Genomic DNA, 20,710 nt, shown 5'->3' on the forward strand with positions numbered 1-20,710 from the left:
ATTTTAAATAAATGTTCTGAGCCTTCACAAGGTGGTCTGAATTGTTATGGCGAAACTTTAACAGGGTATTCAGCTAATAGCAATAAATAAAAAAAAGTTCTCATAAATTTATATGCTAAACAGCTACATTTCATTTTTCTCAATTTAGATACAGCAATTTTAAACAAAAATGGCCCTCTTCAAATTTTTCACTAAAACCTAACCCAACTACAGGTGAACCACCTGCTGGCCATCCTCAAACTGTGGGAAAAGGTGGTTTTAAATGCATATGCACAGGATGTGGTTGTCATAATTAGAGGAAAAAGCCAAAAGAGAATTTCAATTACCCTCCAAGCAACCCTACTATATACAAATGGAAAACTGTAAAAGTTGTAGTAGTCACTCCCAGGAGAAAACCGGAGTGTTTGGTACTTTCTTTAATAGGGCAACCTTAACCGAAGCAAAATATCTGGATACCTATATAAAATGCTAAACTAGAGCTTATTGAGAAAAGCGGGAGATCGCTCTAGACATGGCGAATGGTTGTGTATACCTTGGCCATAACACTGGTCCAGCCGAAAATTGCTAGCTTGTAGAGGCAGGTCTATGACAATTACTGGTGTCCTCAGCACCACGCCTACAACTGCCACAGACTTTTTCAAGCGGCTTCGGTGAACACGCAATCATGGGTGATGAAGAGTACCCATTTGATGGAAATGCATTCTGAATAAACTATCAGACATGATTCCTAGGATATCAGTGACATATGAATCGAAATTAACCTATGAAATGACTAAAAACACCTCAGTTTGATGTAAGGGTGCCATTATGAGGCAACGCTGACATGGGTACTAGGGAATAGCGGGCTGGAAGATAATGAAAAAGTCAAACTCCTAGCAAGCAAAGTTCCGCCGCCGATGTTGGCCATATCACGCCAATCGCAAAACGAATGCATTCAAAGCAGAGGATACACAAGCATGCTGATTGCCATTACCAGTGGTGGCCCATTCAAAGACGTTGATAGTATCGCACAAAGAAACGCATGACCAGCAGCCTACTAGCAATGAACAGATCAAATCTGAAAATTCTCTTAGGAATGTGCACTGGAATCGACACTGCAATCTCAAACGCCATATGCACAAGATCGGCCTCACCAATGACGACCTGGTACATGGAAGATGAGGAAACGGCAGAGCATATACTGTGCAGAGCTCGGCAGTGGGAAGAATCAGGTACTCAAAACTAGGAGTCGTGTCCATAAGACTTAAGGATCTGAATAATAGACTTTCTGCTAGCAATAAATCCTCAGGTCGCAGCGGGATGCCTGAGGCCACACACAAAATTCTGGGCACCGGGATTGTCAGACTGATAGTGACTTGGACTGGAAAAGGTTACGAAAAAATAGACATATTTTTTCGAATTTTACCAAACAAAATATCGATTCGGCATCAGCGTGGGATTATATTATTAGATTATATTATGCCACTTCATGAGTATATATTACCTCATACCTGTTTAAATTAACGTAGTTGAGTGCCACCCGGTAACAATCGAGAATTGTTAAATAAGGTGACTATATAAGTAGGATGACTAGACGGCGTGCTAATTAGGTCAAAGTGTGGACACAGTCGCAGTCACTTAAATAAAGTTTGACTCGTTGATTTCCAAGGCGTTTTATTTAAATTTTAAAAAATATTTTTTTTTGCTTAGTGCTTTAAAACTATTAAAACTTCGTATATAAATCCATCTAAACGAACTCAAGTCCGCATCACAATTAAATAGAGAGTAACAGCCGCAGGATTTTTCTAAACGGGGTAAGTTGAGGTACGTTAAAATATCTTATATATCGTTTTATTTAAAATTTTCTAGCACTACAATAACTTACTAATTTTTTAACATAATTAACTAAACTAAAGCAGTGTAAAGAATATCGAAAGAAATTTATTGCTTGACATTAAACTTTATGCAACCATCGACTCGTAAGATTTATTAAAATATTGATACTTGTGACGGTGTCAATTATCAACTATTTAAATTATAATTTTTTTTTCGTGTAGCGGTTGATAAAATCGTCGTTACCAATTTGACGGCTTTTGCGGTGATATTAATTACATCTGCTTCTTATTTCTATATAGTAATAAATATGTACAAGTTGGAATTAATACTTTTTTGTCTTACCCTAGAATAAAGTCAATATACAAAAGCATTTCCCCTTTTCCTTGGCTATTTCAACAACGTTGCGAATTTAATTACCGTTGGCACTATCTCAGTCTGTAGACAGTCTTAATTTTTTCAAGTTCATAAATAAAAGGGAATTACAAACGCAATTGTCAATTCTATCTGGTGTTCCAGTATTTCAACCAACGTTAAATATGACGACTTTTTTACATGTTTAAAGCTTGACACTTCACCTTCGTTTAGCTATATCAGTATTTCTGTTGTAATTCTACGGAGTTTACGGCAATAATCTGGGGTTAAATCGGCCCATGTGTAAAATTAACCCGGTGGGGTTATGCCTGACGAAATACAAAAACGGCCTATCGAACCGTAATCTCGGAAGTTCTGGTACTCTAGCCTGACGTGGTCTGAGAGATAACGGCAGAGAGAATAATTCCGAATCTTGCAGAGGATCGTAGAACGACCTTTGATATTCTTCGGGCTCTTCCAAACCCATTCCTGATATCAAGCCTCCCAACAGCCTGGCGGATCTGGAGAGAACGAAAAATAAGCAATTGTGCAATATGACCGTTAAACTAATTTGCTTTTACCTTGATCTATGGAGAGTTGCAGGATATACTTCAGAATGATGCGTTTCCCCAATACCTCTTTCACCGCAGGTGGTAAAACTGTTGATCTGGAGGACGTCGGACAAATAGAGCTCGTTAGCGACTCCGTTTAGACCTCTGAGATCGGCCGTTTCGGCGTCAAATAGCGCGTGAAGCCCCATTTTTTGTAACGATGACGTCGTATTTACGATGGATCGGTGTGAAAATCGTGGGATTTGAAGTTCTAAACCCGGACGGGGTATAAGTGAACGTAATAATCTAGACCAGGCACCTGAAAGTATAGTTTTTATAAAAATTGACTTTGCAAACATTTCAAAAACGTTTAATATTTTTCCTTTCTTAAGAGGAAGAGGAATTACGAGGAATTCTGACAATAATTGTAGAGGAATTACAAGAAATAATACCTACGCTATAGGTTTTATTTTTAATGATATGGAACTGCGCTGTTTAAATTATTTCTATATTATTACTATATCAAAATCATACCCCAAGAAATACATTTCTGTTAAGAAATAAAGAAAAAATATTCCTATTTCAAATTGCGGCCTCTAGCAATTTTATTTGGAACTATGTTGTGGTAACGGATATGAAGACACTTAACTTTTTCTTTCAAGCACCCTTGCTGAAATGGGATGAGTCGTTTACACGACATAGTGATGTAAATAAACATAAGACATGACGCGGCCTTAAATTTAGACGAAACTAGAAAGATGTTCTTTTTCATATTACCAATTCTACTTTGTTGAAAACTGTAATCCTGAACATTGGATGTAAATACTGCACTTATTGACCTAGACTATGTAGCTTAGTATACCATATCTCCAAAAGTTATTACCGTAAATTGGAAAAATCACTTATCTCTTTGATGAATGCATTTTATTAGGAAATTTCCAAATATAGATTGATGAAAACACCACCACCAAATTGGTGCATGTTTTTGGTCGAAAATTACGCATTATGTAATATTCAGTAGAAAAAAATGAATCCATAATGACAATTCTGGCTTGGTCAAGCCAAAAAGCCACACTATTGAATCAGACATTGACATGTTCGACGAAAGAACTGAATTAAACAATACGTCTTGGACATACGTATTGTTTAATTGCTTAGAGATCAGACTATTAAGCCTTTTATAAACCAGCTTTATAAGAAAAACTGTAGTTATATAAGTACAAATTGCAAAATTAAGGGCTCCCGAATAAAGGTAGAAAAAGAGGGCAATTTAATATCCGCCTAAAGATGTGAAACGTCCGCAGCCCACAAACAAAGCCTTTGCCTTTACTCCACTGTCTTTGCTGATGGCGGTGATTTACAAAGTTCAGGGTTTTTAATTTCCTCTTAAAAATGTAAATGTAATAATAAATTGCATGAAAAAATGTTAATGTAAACGTCCACAAGAGAACAACCTACTTTTTCAATTACCTGCTTAAATAATGTTATTATTAAAATTATTATTACCAATTTCCACGTTGTATGTATAATAGAATGGATGTTTATTTGTGTTTATGACTTTTAATTCTTTCACAATTTATGCGCGTTTGGCGTTTAATATATTTATATATACTAATTTTTGAGTTATTTCAAAATACCTTTTTTTAACTAAAAATTAAAACCAGGGAGGTTTTAATCCACGTTGTGAGCCTGATTACAATTTCGTTAATCGACTTTTCGTTGGGCTATTGTTTTTAGAGCAATGAACGATTTGCTGTAGACGATTTTTCCCCAATTTTTGTATATTATTATTATTATATATAACGGAAATCGTCACAATTCAAATTTAGTTTGTTCTTTCTGAAAACATCGAAGTTTATCCTTAAAAATTCTTTACTTGCCAGGTTGCTCCTATACATTTAACGCTTTTAAAATGGTAGGATACATTATAGACCAAACTAAGTGTCAGAATTAGAAACTATTAATAATTAAAAGTAATGGAAATATGACAAAATGAGTTACCTTTTCTAAAAGAACTTTCGACTAAACGTTTTTCCAATCTATGTAAACTGTCGGCGGGACCCGGCATTCCCTGTTGACCCGGGATAACGAAGATGGTACTTATTGTTTGGTCCTTCGTGCCCAACGAAATGGCAGTCGCGTCCAAGCTGGGTTCATAGCCTGCTAGAAATCCGGATTTGTATACGACTGCCGGAATCGGAATGAGACGTCTTTGTCTAATTGAAGGCGACACCACAAAGTGAATTTCTCCGTCTCGACCCCCTACAGAAGTTTGGGAACAATCCGTCTGAAAACAACATGATAATTTAAATAAGTAATTATAAGTTGTTGTAGTGTTGTTTTAGAATTAGATAATGTGTTGGCATCTTATTGTTGTCATAAAATAGACTTACGTTTAAGCCATGTACTTTTTCCTAACAGAAATCAAACATTTTATTTGCTATATATTCATATTCATATCTGAAAATCTTATTTTTAATAAAATAAAATAATAGAACACTAGGTATCCGCAAAAAGTTTCATATTTAATGGTGGTTCTCTTCACTAATATCTATATTGACATGAATACGAAAAATACATAAACATTTATAAAAAACAGTTTACCTAAAATAAAATACATGCAAGTATTTTTTTTTCTATTTGACGTCTTCTGAATATTTGCAAAAAAAATAATGTTGCGTTCTTTACATATTTGAGTTTATATTCAAAATAATTTAATTTGTCTGGAAAATCTATCAATTTAACTTTATTTTTATTGTAAATATGAATTTTTGAAGAAAATATTTCTGATGTATGTATTTTTTCATCACAGCCCATTTCAAATACTTCAAAAGGGTTAAATAAAATTGGACACAACGATTTTTCTAATTTTTTCCATTTTTCCTTTTATCTTAATTTTTGATGAAAGATTTTTGTCAATAAAATAATTTCGAAAAAGCTGAGATTTAGGATTTACTGTTCGTAAACGTGCATTAGCATTTTCGAATTTCCAGTCATCTCATATCTAAAGGACACCCGACAAGCCCTTAATATCATATTTCGCCCTACCTAATTAGGTCGGGTTAGTTAAACATGTTTTATTGAGCGAACGCCCAAAACTAGATTTTTTTTCTTATAATATTGCCCAAAATATAAATAACATACGCAATTTTAATATCTTAATCTGTATTCAAAAGTAATTATAGAAATGAGCGACGAATTAGTTCCGTCCTCATATCCGGTGAAATAATTCCATCTTTTAATTCAAAATATTAAGCTCTCTCTATCGCTCTTGTTTCTTGTAAGTATAATTCCCTACACTTTTAATATGCAGTTAAAGCTACTTCCAGTATTTAATCTGTTAACTTGTCGTTGTCAATTTGAAAGTATCTACTCAAATCTTAGCCTGAACAGTATCTGGATCAGCGGGTGTCTGCATTTTTATAAAGCGTACTGGTATGTGTATGTATATATTGTGTGGCAGTGCAGGCTTATAGCAATAAATGTATTAATAATAATAATAAATATTTTGCTAGATACATTTTTCTACACAATTTATGAATGGGTTATCGGGTCTCATTTTATAATGTTATCTATCGTTCTTTTCTAGATTTGTTGAGCACATACAGGGCCGCGTTCAATTGTATAATTTATAATTTTATATTTTTTACCATTTTTTATTTCATAGTAAAAATTAAACTCACAAAATACATCTGAACTAAAAAAATCAAGTTTCCAAGTTTATGTAAAAATACACCTGGAAAATATTCCGTTTATTCGGGTTTATAATAGTTTGTAAGAAATCTTGGTGAAAAACATTTCAATCATTCGATATGACTTAAATTACAAAAGCTTACAAAACTGAATTAAAACAGAATCGTCTATATTAGTCAGAAGAGTTTCCTTTAAAAACATCACAACAAAAATACATATAATTGCTAAAGTTACTTGACGAACCAAACTGAAAACCGCAAATATCACCGGAATTGGTGGTTTCACAACATCGCCTGAGTATATCACGCGAATGATATTCTTGCAACAAGCAAATGGCAAACTATTTAAATTTCGAACGCTTAACTACCTGGTTGCACAGACTAGCAAAATAATGACAAATAAACGTTTATGATTCGTATCAATTTGCATAAACATATTTAAATCGAGTTAGTCATTTTTTAGGACCTCTTCGGTCCCACTTTCTTGGCTCACGATATTGGCAATACAAAAATGTCAAGCGTGTATGTGAGCAACTGCCCTTACGTCAGACATAAACGGGTAAATTATTTAATTTGTGGGTGCAATTGTCCTACTCTCGAATAATCTTTTATTTATAAAGATAGATTTACTCACCTCGAAAATATTAACACCAATTCCGGCTAAAGGAGATCTTGCATTAAGCGATCCGTCCTTGAGAAATTCTGGTATTCTCCCATGGCTATGCTTTTTGACCAAAAGATTTGTTCTGCGTCTGATGACGTCTCCGATTTCTTTGAAATTAACTTCTTCCACATACCCGTCGTAAAACGCTCTCACTCTGTTCTTGTAAAAGTCCAAGAGCTTGCCTCTACTCTTATCGCTGAACAGCTCCCTACCAATAACCGATGTGGCTATTCCAGAATCTTGCTCGTTATTGATAGACTCAGACACTTCCTTAAATATTAGATGAGGATTAAACGTTACCATGTCATCAAGTTTCAAAATTTCGTTCATCTCTCCCGATGTCGCACCCCTGGCTCCTAAAAACACCATTGCTAACATAGATGTTGCAGCGAATGGAGAAACAAAAATGCTTCTAGACGCGTTTAGATCATTCGCCAATGTTTTCCAGAAACCGAATGCTAGTTCGTTACACAATTGCACAAACTGGTAGATATCAGTGTCTAAACTTGCTGTGGTATCTTCGAGACCGAAGCCTTGAATTGGCTTCGGTACCAAATCAATCGGTACCGGGAGATCTACAACTTCTGGGTATTGTATTTTAGATGATGTCTCGGGGCTCTCTGTGGAAACTTTCTCGTAGGGCGTCAGAGTAGATACTAGAGTCCAGGTGGCTTCATTATGTGGCGTTAATGGTGCCATTGTAGTGCCTTTTGTAGCAATATTAGCAGAGGCTATGGTACTGGTAATATCCGCCGAATCAGTCTTATTTAATTCGACCGTTGTCTTTTCAGTAATTGAAGAACCGTTTTTAGTCAACGTAATAACTATAGATGGTATTCGGGGTTTAGTTGATGTTGGGGGTGACACAGTTTTGTTTGTCGTGGCAGTCTGTATAGTGATCTCATCTAACTGCGAGGAATATCCAGATGTTACTTCCGTTGACGGCTCAGTTATCATATAGTTTAGTGTAGTAGTCCAGTCTGCATCGCCTAAAGTCGTTCCTGCGTTTGTGTAGTCCACTTTGGTAGTAGTTTTTGTGTCCTTTTCTTCTTCTGTTGTTGTGATAAGACTTTCGTTATTATTCAATAACTCGTCTTCATGATCATCATGCTTTTTGTAATTTGCAGGTTTTGATTGAATACTTTCATTTACTTTGTCGTCAGAATTGTAGTTGATGATAGTGATATTTATTATACGTGCAGGCTCGTCAAGATTTAGGTATTTTTCCGTTGTAGGTGTTTTGTTTTCAGATAATACTATTGTTTCTGTAGCCGCATCGTTCTCTACCTGATTTTCATCTGCGAATCGTGTGGTTTCCAGTGGCACTTTTTCTGTAGTAGATGTTTCTGTAGTCTCTATACTTAAATATGATGTGCTTGTAAGTGTTTCAGGCGTTGAGCCAAAATTATCACCTTTTATTGTGTTCGGTGGTTGAATTGTAGTTGTTTTAAGTTGGTTATCTTCATTTATTCTTTCTATTGTGTCCATCTTGTCATTGTCGAGCATAATTTGCGAGGCCAAAGTGGCTGACTCCTTAACCAAATCAGACATATTCGTTTGAGATAAATTTTCTAAAATGTGTTGTTGAATAACTGCATCATCCGTTAAATTATTCGGTACATCTGCATCGTTTACCGCTTGAGATAATAACTGTTCTATGCTTTGCATTATGCTAAAATCAGTGGTGGTCTCGGGCGTATTAAATTCTTTCTCAGTGGGTATGCTATCTGTTAGCAGTTCTTGTGTCGTACTAGTTTCTTGCTGGTTGTATTGAACCGTAGTTAAACTTTCAGCTTCAATGTTATTCTTATTTGCAGTATTCAGCTCAGTATTAATTTCGTAAATGTTTGTGGTAAATAGAAGTTGGTTTAATATTTCTGAAGCTGACAGATTCTGGTCTAGACCAAGAGGTTGATGACTGGCATTATTTTTTTCGTACTTCAGCGTGGTAATTTTTTCTTGGGAAGTCATATTCGCTTGAAGAGTGGTTGGTTCTATAGTTGTCGTAATTTCTGGAGTTATGGTACTCAATGTAGTTGAGTCTGTAGTTGTTTTAGTTTCACCGAACCTGTTATCCAACTGAGATATACCATTATTTGACACCAGCGTAGACAATTGAAGGATAGGCAATTCTGTCGAGGGTGTTGCCGGAATCTCTTGCGCAATTACCCCTTGGTTGGGTATTGTAACGGGAGTTAGTGGTGTTTTTGTAGCGGGCTTATAAGTCGTCAGATTTTGGACAGAAGTGTGCGTACTTGCTGGCGAGGACGTAGTTGTAGATCGATTTCGTACGAGAGGCACATCCGATGCCGAAGATGGTAAAATTGACGAATATCTTGTGGGAATTACGGGCGGTGATGAAGTTGATTGCGATGACATTGTCGAGAGACTCGAAGAGGAAAATGTGCCTTGCGGAAATGGTGTAAATGTATTTGTACTGGACGACACAAATATTTCCGGCATTAACGATGTTAACTGTTGTGATTCAGATAGTGTTGGACTTATTTTAGCAGACGTTGAGAAAATTTGGTCGTCCGGGAAATATATTTGTTCTGGAGCATTATTTTTCGAAGTCGTTGACTGACCGTTCGAAAATGTTTCTACTTTGATCGAAGATTCCGGTGAACTAGGTGTGGTAAACTGTGTCGTCGAACTGCCTGTAAAAACGTTTGAGTATAACACCGGGGTAGTAGGACTTTTATTTTTCGATTGTAAGTTAATCGTCGTCGAATAAGTAGAGGAACTCGGCTCAACCATGAACGTATCTGCCGTCACGTGAACGATCGGTTTTTCCGGGTTGATGTCGCCACCAGAATTTCCGAAAACTGCCGGCAAAATCATACTCCACGAATCGCTGACGTCGGGAGTATCGAATATCGGTTTGGAATCGGTCGCAGGACTTTTATGCGTTTCTATCTCTTCCTTCAAAACGTTTTGAACGTTGTTGATAATATCAGTAACTCTTTTTTCGGGTACGAAACCATTGGAGCTGAAGGTGTCCAAATCGAAAGCGTCGGTGTCTCCGGTCGCTATTATGCTTTTAATTTCTTCGAGAGACATGAGTCTTTTCACCAAGTCGCCATTATCGTCGAACGTGTAGAATTCGTACCTGTCGGGGTTCAACAGTTCGATGGGACTCGCGACTTCGGATGCGCTGGCCGGCCTGACTTGCGGATTTCCAACGGCGTCGGCAAATACCGTTTTCGTTCCATTGCCAGTATCCATAACGACCGATACTGACGTAACCACGCTGTAAAAGAAACCTAGTTCAACAATAGTATATTATGTGTTGTAAACGGTATTTGACTCACTAGTTTTTAATAAACGAGTGATTTAAAAAGTTTACCGAACGTGTTGCTTACTATGCTTTTTCTACGACCGTTAGTTTTTGCGTACATTTTCGCAAAAGACGAATACATTCACTGACATGACTGTCAGAATTGACAAACGTCAAAATTCAAAGCGTGGGAAATATCTCCGAAAACATCCGATTGCTGCCAAACCCCTGCGGTAAAATACCGGAAATGCCCGAAGTGACTCGGATTCGTGGGAAACGAAACTGACGCGGTAAAGTGACGCTTCCCGCTCGCTTGATCGCGTCATTAGGTATTTTACAGACGGGAGTAGAAAAATATACCTAATTACGCACCGATCAAGCGTGCGGGAAACGTCACTTTCCCACGCTTTAAATTTTGACCTTTGTCAATTCTGACAGTCATGTCAGTGAATGTATTCGTGTTGTTTTGTGAAAATGTACCCAAAAACTAACGGTCGTAGAAAAAGTATAGTACGCAACATGTTCGGTAAACTTTTTAACTCATTCGTTTATAAAAAAACTCGATCCGCTCGTGCTAAATAAACTCGTGAGTCAAATGCCGTTTACCGCACTTGTTGCATAATATATTATTAGTAAATACTATATACAGGTTAGGTGAGAAAGTGGTCACGGAATTTGTAATTTGGGTGAAATATGCCAAGCAGGCATGCAACATTCAATTCACTCCTGAATATATTTATTGACAATTTGTCGGATATATGACACAGTAAGTAAAGACTCTTGGTTGCATAACCTGTTATTAGAACTAGGAAAAAGTAAGTCTACCATTATATTTAATCAAGAATCATTAACAGTATTTTTTTTAGTTTATTCTTAAGACTTCGCAGATGGACATGTGCGTTATAATATAAGTAGTGTTATAATTAAATAATCTCTAAAAAGCAGCGGTATTGTTGCTTAGGAATTTAATACAACTTTAAGTGTCGTGTATCGCCTTCATGGATATTGGATACTTTTATTAATTTGGTAAGTAGTTAAGAATTTATTTTATTTTATTTTATTATTTATTATTATTTTATTATTTATTAGAATTTATTAGACTTTATAATAATTGCATAGCCCAAGTTCTATAATATTAAACTGTCACCCAGTTAATTCAGTTACTTCAGTTATTTAGGATGTAAATTTGGATCAGTTTTGGTTGGTTTTGGGAGAAACGACTTTGATTTTAGTGGCTGAAATAAGTTAGGTGATGAAATGCGAAATGTTGATATAATAAGGGGCTCTGAATTATCAGTCGATAATTAAAGCCATAAGGAGCAATCATGGACGAAATATATTAATGAATAAAAAAAGATTAAACAGAAAAAATATTTTGGAACAAACTCACTGTCAGGTACAGCACGAGAAAAGAACAGTTCAATAGCTAATTGCGACCTCAAACTCTGCTGTCAAATTTTAACCGAAAATTGCAGTTTTTGGATGGATCTGTAATGAGTAATTAGCCTCAACTGCATTAAAAAACCAACACAGGCTAACGAAATGATGATGCTGTGTTTATTTGTTGTTCCAACGAATGCAGCATTTGAAAAACAAAAACTCCGTTACACAATAGTATGTCATATAGCGTTTTGGTCGCAAAGTCACGACATAAATGGGATAATTACAACGTTTTTAAGGTTACCACCACGTTATTAATTAATTAAAGAACAATATGTGACGTGAGAATTTAAGGTATTTAGCATTTAGAAAATGCAAATATAAATCACACAAAACTAAACAAATCGACAAATGGTGCCATTTTTATTGAGGTTATGATTTCTTGTTACCGTTATTTTGCGCGTATTTAAGACCAATCTCATCACGGTCGGTGAAATATCCGCAACCTTGAAGGTATTCGTGCGCCGTTTTACTAGACCACTGGTGCGCAAGAATCTCAGTATAAGCGATCCGTAAACGATTAGCATAATCAATCAATTGAATGAATCGCATGTGGGTATAATAGGCATGCAGCAGAGAGAACGCCGCGTAGTCCTCATTCATTCTGTCTGGCGTACTTTTCTTCGAGTTTGAAATACGAGTACGCGTTGTGTCGCTTGCGGGAATGGTATTTAGAATACAATTATATTCAAGAAAAATAAATTATAATTGCGATAGAAATACGAACAAAAACTATGAATACCAAAACAGCGATAGGTCTTTTAAATTTAATGGATATTTTCCATCAACACGTTATAATCAAGTTTGCTTAATAATAATAAGTAATCTCCTATTTTGACTCTAGGGTTCAAATTGCTTAGAGTGTAAGTTTCGTACACCCCATCACACCTGGAAACAGCAATTAACATTTTAACTACGAATCAAATAACTTCACGAAACAAATATAGCCAACCATAGATCATTTCAGCTAAACTTAAAAACAATTTAAGAATTAACGTAACATAGAAAATAATTGATATTAGGCAAGGTGGTAAACCAGAGAAGGTATCAAACAAAATGTGAATTAAATAGCGCTCTTCAATTCTCAAAAACCAACTTTAGTTCTCTAGTTGCTTTGTTAAATAGTTTTGCTAAAACAAAAGAGAACGAGCGCTTATGATATGCACTGGAAAATGAATTTAATTTTGTCCTAAGGTAATTTGGACATTGTTCTTTTGGGCAGTTTGTTGAAAAAAATTAGAGTATGTAGAGCTCTTCTTTCAAACATATTAAAGAGAGAATAGCAGAGTTCCGAAAATTCATGATACAATTGTTAGTTCGGAGACTGCAGTTCATAACAAGAGATAATTTAAAATTGCACTGAAGTCAATGGATGGATAAAATGTGACTGAATAGCAGGCGGAATTTCATTCAGCATTATGTTACCCTCTCGAAAACTTTAGATAGCGTAGATGGAATGTTAAGTTTAGATTTTGCAGTTAGTGGTAATACTTGGGACATATTTAATGGAATTAAGCAAATTAAAACAAATTCCTTTGTCATTGATCTGAGACAATAGGGACGATTTCTAATCTTTGACGCTGTCAGCGAGTATCTAATATTTGGTCGCAGATAATAATTCCCACATAGGATGATTCAAAATGCAGTATCTAAATTTTGAAATCATTATTCAAGAAATAAGACTATTCTTACTATATACCGGTATATTTAGTAAGTTTAGGATTTTTTTACTTTTTAATTTTTTTATTTTACTTTTTTATTTAAAGCTCTTCCTGTTTTTGAGATATTTAAATTAAAATTAAAGCATAAGATATATTTTTAGGCTTACAAGAAGCTGACTGATTGTTGTACAGCTAACTTTTTCACGCTGTACCATTGGCAGATTCTAAAACACAATATGAGTTTTCGTTTTTGTTTATTAATTAATATTTCATCTTTTAATTAAAATTGTTAACGAAAGTAAGGAACCCAAATAAAATAAAAGCGTTGCTTACCCATTTTCTTTCTAAATTTAAAGTGTTCTTAAAGTATACCAAAAAATGAGAAGTATAATAAAACTATTTTATATAAGGTCCTGCAAATGCCCTCCTCTTTCTACGACATTTTGCATTCTTCTTCTCAGTCATTTTTTTTACCGTTCAGAAGCATAGCTACTAAATATTATACTAATTCGCTCAGTGAGAAATTCGCACAAAAAATTACTTCCTTCAAATGCCTTTTTAAAAATAAGTCTAGCGAATTCCAATTTGAAGATCGTGCGGGACCAGCAATTCGACCTACCCTGCCCATTCACCGATTGGAAAACACTGTACATATTAAAATAAATACGGACGATGACTCCACAACCAGGGGAAGCCCCATCGTACAAGAATTTGTAAAGGAATGACCTCTACTACTTTACTCAGTTCGTTTTGTAGGAAGTTTAAATACGTGTTACTGTTAAAAATTCTCGAGAAAATAAAAGCGCCAATTAAAGTCTATTCTACTAGACCTGCCCATATATTTGCAAATGTTGCAATAAGAAGAATACAAATACGATGCTACATTTTACAAGACCCAACCCTAAGAAATAATTTGAAAATTTATTTTTTTAGGTGACAAAAATCGTTTCTACTCAATAGCACACATGTGCACATTTTTGAAATAATGGACTTGTTCCACTCAGTATAGGCAACGCAACGCCACATGGACGTCCGACGAATTTAAAGAGGCGTAGAATTCAAAGAGGGAAACGCAGCTATAAATTTTAATGAATTTTACCATTATCATTAGCATTAACATAGGACGTTTCCGCCGTTAATCAAGTAGTGAATCCAAACGCAAAATCTGGGAAACTGCAGGTTGCATCATCGCTATCAATTTACCTGGATCCAAGTATTTTTCTAGAAGAATCTCCATCGGTTTCTCCAGTATCATCGAGCTGTTCACCCAAACTGCCAGCCAATACTAGCAATAAGACGATCCACATGGCAAAACTGAAAAAATAAAAACATCAATCAATCAAACTGTTTTATGTTCTGTTTTAAAGCGTCTTCTAGTTATCATAAGTTAGAGGTCATTCTGTGCAATGCTCAAGTCGGTTCATCATTTGACAAATACCACTAATAATGGATTCATGGATATTTTAAGTTATTTGAATTCTCACTCCAATTTTCTGGAACAAATTTTCAGTTCTTGAATCAAGATCAGCGGAAAATCGCAGAAATGATAAAATTAAAGAATATGTAGGCAACCTACACTAGAGTTTCTTTTGCGAAGCCTATATTTTTAGTTGGTTTATTGTAGTAGCTGAAAAAAAGAAGAAAAAAAGCTAAGCATGAACTACCAGAAAAGTCAGAAATTTCAATTTTTCAAAGAAACGTCCACAGGCTACTGTAATACTATTCATAAACCTTATGGATTCCTCTTGGTTCAGTTGTTGACTAATTAAGCTTGCTAATCTTTCGCCAATCATCCTGTTGGTTTTTTCTGATTGCCTGTAGAAAATTTCTTTAAAAAATTAACAAGCGCTTATGGCTCGGACATCAAGCGCAAAAACAGAATATTAGAAGATCGCCAGTTTAAACTGTTTCAATTAGGATTTGAAGGAGCCAACAGCAAGTTCGACTCATCAGCAACCGATGCAAGAGGAGTGCGGAAGATTTGTCCATATTAAAGTCAGATCTTTTTGCGGAGTATTTCAAGAACTGTCTCCTACGAAACATTAACAAATAGCTAATATTGACAATTTTGTTCTCTCTGGGCTCATTTATTTTATTGACTTTATATAAATATTTTATGTTTTTTATTTATTTGTAGTTATTTATTATATTATTTATTTATTTAGTAGTTTTAATGGACCCATTTAGATAATTAATTTCAGATTGTTGTCGCTGACAGTTTCCCTAGTTTTAATACATTACTTCACCCTCAGGTTCTGCTTAAAAATTTAATTAGATCGAACTCGTAGCCTTCCAGACATAAAAGAACAGACGAAAATCTGAACACAAGGTCGCGTTGCTTTATTTCCTATCCACAAACGAAAGGTGGGCGCCGTTATCGATCACGTCGGATATTTTAGGTTATTAGAAAATCGATGGCTCCATTCATGTTGAAAAAATCGGATGAGGTACCGTTTGTGCCACTTTTGCATTGTGTCGTAAAAACGGATTATGGGAATTCGCAAAACAATGAATTTTGTAAATAACGAATCCATTTTGCTCGTATTGGGTATCCGGTGGCTATTGTGTTTCGCTCGATCGCGTGAAGAATCGATTTCGAGTCGATGCTCTGTCGATCTGGGTCACAATTTTCAGGCGAGAAGCACTGGTCTTTGAGGTTCAAAAGTTTTAATCAAGTTATTTACCATTATCAACTTCTATTCCTTGACATTATACATTAACCCAAAGTGTCATATTGTCAAAATGAGTATAGGATGTGTGTTTCTGTTTTTAACTTTATTTTATATAATTTATAACCCTACATAGTATAATAGTATAATTTGTATTCCAACAAATATCTGAAATGACATATTATGGTTTTTTCTAATATATATATATATATATATATATATATATATATATATATATATATATATATATATATATATATATATATATATATATATATATATATATATATATATATATATATATATATATATATATATATATATATATATATATATATATATATATATATATATATATATATATATATATATATATATATATATATATATATATATATATATATATATATATATATATATATATATATATATATATATATATATATATATATATATATATATATATATATATATATATATATATATATATATATATATATATATATATATATATATATATATATATATATATATATATATATGATGACACTATATTCCGGGATATCATCCGTTCGCTCGTTGAACTCCGACTGGAATCCTTCATTCGACTGGAATCCTGCAAATCCTGCATCCGACTGGAATCCTGGATCCGCCAAAATCTCACTTGGCATCTTCAATGCTCGCGCTCCGAAAACCCTTCAAACACTATATATATATATATATATATATATATATATATATATATATATATATATATATATATATATATATATATCCCAAATCGCGAGAGATAGCAAAAGAATATGTTACATAAAATCACACTTCTTTTTGTGGTTTTTTTATTTAATTTTTAAGAGTCCCTGGGAATGAAAAACTTCTAAATAATAGCAGTTTAACAGTCATTTATTGAATGTATTGATTGATCGATTTTTTGATTGATTCACTTATTATTTTATGTATTGATTTTTGAACAAATTTCAAAATAACGTCACAAAATTGTATATTACCCATATTTATCCGATTCATATTGAAATTTTAATCTGTCTAGGCAATTACAGTTCTGTTTTCGAGTCAAATGAGTTTTTCAAGTGAATTTATCTTCAGGTCGTTCTGTAACTAGAAACCCATTTCCCAGAAATATCAGAGCCATTCGTCACGTTGCTCATTTATAATGATCTGCCGTTTTTATAATAAGGCAATTATGACGCTCTGGTTGAGCAAATGACCCAGTGTTTACTATATCACCGCCTTCTGTAAGATATATTTCTAGCTCATTATCTCTCGTGATGATCCGCAGTTTTTCAAGCGATTAGTCTGATCCAATTACGCGCAAGAATAAATCATCATAATTATTGCTAAATTGCTTCCACAGATGATGTGAACTCGATATACACAGCACACGATGCGGCATCGTAAGGACTTCCATGACTGCGACTAGGTAAATTCATTATTCATCAAAATAAAATAATGGTAATATTACTAATAAATAACCATAACATCGGTCATTATTTTTTGTAAATAGGGGATTTATTTTTCTTGTAAACCACTAAAATAGTTTCTTCATTGTTAACATGTTACCTATAACAGAGTTCAGTGGAATGTGGTATAAAATTTGGTAACTGCATAAGCTGAGAAAATAATTCAATGGAAAATTATTAAGAGGTATTATTTAACAGTTATTGTTAAAACAAGGAGGAAGTTACTACAGAATATTTTGCAACTGCTTAATTAAAATTTATAAGTGTAGATGCGAGATTCTTAAATTTGGAGTGCATAATTTCCGATCTCTTCCTGGTTATTGTCTATAAACCAGATCGTGTGAAGTAGACAGTGCTACCAGATCTTTTGGTTTGTAAGGAGAAGGAGGAATTATTGTTTATTTTGTTCTGGGATATCGCATTCTAAAATAAAATACTCGTATTTCGTATATTTTGATTATAATTTTTGTTATGTCTATCCAGCATAATACTGCATTTTCTTTTTCGTTATTGCTTTCTGATTATTTTTGTTTAATACTTTACTATATATTTAGTTTTTTTTGTGCCTTAAAGTAATTATTATTTGTTAAAAACATAATTTTTATTAAATGTTTAGTCCACCATCATTTGGAGTTACAAGATGCGTCAGGTTGGCCGTTTCCATGAGCTTCCTAGTTACAGTTTTCAGTTTTTGTTGAACTACCGAAATGTTTAGCAACTTTTCTATGTTTCTTGATAAATATTAATTTATTTTTGTTGTACTTGAAATTTATGACCATATGCTTGTATGCTTACGTTTAGTAAAAATAACTTCTATTAGATCACCCAATAGAATGCCAAATCGTCAACTTTTTTAAACAACTATGTAAAAAGTGTCTATTCGAAGCTACGATAAAACATGTAAATACAAAAATATATCCCCGCCGAGATATTCTGGATTGCTTTCGTTATGTACAAAGTCGTCATATTTAAAAAAAATAATCACTGAAGTTTGAAAAATCCATAAGCGCCCATTTGACTTAGAGGTGGTTAATTAACTTAATTAAAATTATACGTTTTACGTCAGGGGTTGATAGTTAAGTTAAAGTTAAGAGGGATCACGTAATTGTTAGTAAACACACCACAACTATTAGGAGCATAATGGGTACAGATAGCAAAGAAAGACATATTTTCCTGGTTATGCTATGAATAAGTGTTTGGGATCATTACTAAAACAAGATTTCAATATTTATAAAAATATTAGGCAGTTAAACAATTAATTTTCTTTGCTCATTTCAATTTCTGCTTTTAATTAATAGGAAAGATACAGTCCTCAAGATAACGCTGTTTTCGAAAATAAAAAAATGCTGTTTTATTAAGATTGTCAAAAAAAATTTGAAATTCCAAAATTCGATGGACGATAAAATGTCGGATTTGCAAAACGTTAGCCGCGAAAAATCCTTGTACATTCAGTTAAACTTGAAAAATAGTTTTAAAAATGAATTCGAGGAGAATTTGTTCCTAAAATATGATTAAAATATTTTTTATAAATAAAATTTTTCACTACTGGTACATTGTAACAGTTATAATGTTTCTGAATTATTAGTTCCATTTTCTAGATTATGGTTTTTATTAAATCTTTAAAAACTATCTGAAATATATAAATTCACTTGTTCTCATTTATGCCATACAATCATACAGATAGTTGCAGATGTCAACATTTCAAATTTTTTTGAATTAGTAATTTATATCTCCTATCTCCTAATGCTGAGGTTTCAAACTTTCTTTTGTGAACTATAAAAATTTTAAGAGTATCCGGACCAATATCGTAAGAAATTTTAGCAACGAAAATTGCCAAAAATTTGCCCTACCTTATGTAACCAAAGTTTAGGAACATTTTTTGTATTAAATCTCACCCAGGTTTGATAACTGCAAATTGATCGTCTTTTTCCCAAATCCCATTTACCCACTATTTCAATTCAACAAACAAAAAATACTCAACCGTGTCACTCCGCATAATATTGACTTAGGTTGGTGAACATGCAACGACTTTAAAAAACACGCTTGCACGAATAAACAAAACTAGTTTTAATTATTACTTTTCCAAATAATAAACCCACTACAGAGTTTCTGAAAAACCGTTGTCAACTGGTTTGCTAATTGAACCCGGGAGGATTAGTCCGATTAGTCATTGAGAAAACTAGCACGTATCAGGCAAGTATAATATTTCTCAGAGGAAAACAACGCCAGGAAATTTGTAATGGTTAGGAATTTGGATTACACTTATTTTGGCAGTAATTAATCTTGCAAAAAGGGAGGTACTTATTACTACATTGGGTTAAAGCGTAAACAGCTCAGCAGTTTTTATTTCATTGTTGAGGATGTTACTCTTGAACTGATTTAATTTGTGGTGTTTATCAACGCACATTTCCGAGATATATTCCCATATAACAATAACATATGGGTGATTGATTCCGTTCTCACTGTTAATTTTTTACTTCAAATTTGTAGGATTTTAAAACTAGTCTTTTTAAAAAATGTATGCATATTATTCATCTATTTTACAGTAAAAATAAGAGCATGAAAGGATTTTACTACAACTTCAAAGAGTCAAGAACGAGAAACAAATTTCAAATTTTCCGTTCAACCGACTCATTTATCCACGGTACTGACAAAATAAATTTGAGTTCTAAAATCATATAAACCCTTTGGACTCTTTCATCAACTCCATGTTTGTAAACAGTACTCAGATGACTTTCAACATTCACATTCACTAGACGCTTCATAAATATCAAGATATATGGGTGCTCGAGTCATATAAAATTTTAAAGATAAAAGTTATTGAACCCCTAATTCAGTGTTAACTTAAAACATTAACCAAAAAAGTATCAATTTTTTTTAGTTTGATACTAGAAATAAGAATTTATGCGATAACTAGTTTAAAGCATTTATTGCGTAAAAAAAAAGAATTTATGGATAAATTTTAGAAATGGACATGACAAGGTACTGACATTTAGCTGATATGTAGTAGGTTCCCTCTGAATGACAAATTATATACAAAATATGATGAAATATATTTATGATCACCTAATTAATACAAAATTTTTTAATAGAATATTAATTAATCGTAAGT

At 33.6% G+C, this 20,710-nt stretch overlaps 1 protein-coding gene and 1 long non-coding RNA gene across 2 annotated transcripts; one reads left to right on the plus strand and one right to left on the minus strand.

Annotated features, from left to right (window-relative positions):
* Window positions 1–81: 81 nt before the first annotated feature.
* LOC132700477 (mucin-2) lies at window positions 82–19,631 on the minus strand. The gene is made up of 6 exons (XM_060667828.1): window positions 19,494–19,631; window positions 14,655–14,765; window positions 7,044–10,323; window positions 4,719–5,004; window positions 2,748–3,036; window positions 82–2,687 (listed from the first exon to the last, which is right to left on the minus strand). The coding sequence occupies exons 2-6, from the start codon at window positions 14,756–14,758 to the stop codon at window positions 2,435–2,437; spliced, it is 4,212 nt and encodes a 1,403-aa protein (XP_060523811.1). The 5' UTR covers window positions 14,759–14,765; window positions 19,494–19,631; the 3' UTR covers window positions 82–2,434.
* On the plus strand, window positions 11,028–17,521 carry LOC132700480 (uncharacterized). The gene is made up of 3 exons (XR_009618647.1): window positions 11,028–11,165; window positions 11,217–11,376; window positions 17,493–17,521. It is a non-coding gene; the product is annotated as an uncharacterized LOC132700480 (long non-coding RNA).
* Window positions 19,632–20,710: the final 1,079 nt, after the last annotated feature.

The sequence above is a fragment of the Cylas formicarius genome, unplaced genomic scaffold, assembly GCF_029955315.1.
Source record: "Cylas formicarius isolate icCylForm1 unplaced genomic scaffold, icCylForm1.1 PGA_scaffold_4__25_contigs__length_36172078, whole genome shotgun sequence".
NCBI lineage: Eukaryota > Metazoa > Arthropoda > Insecta > Coleoptera > Brentidae > Cylas > Cylas formicarius.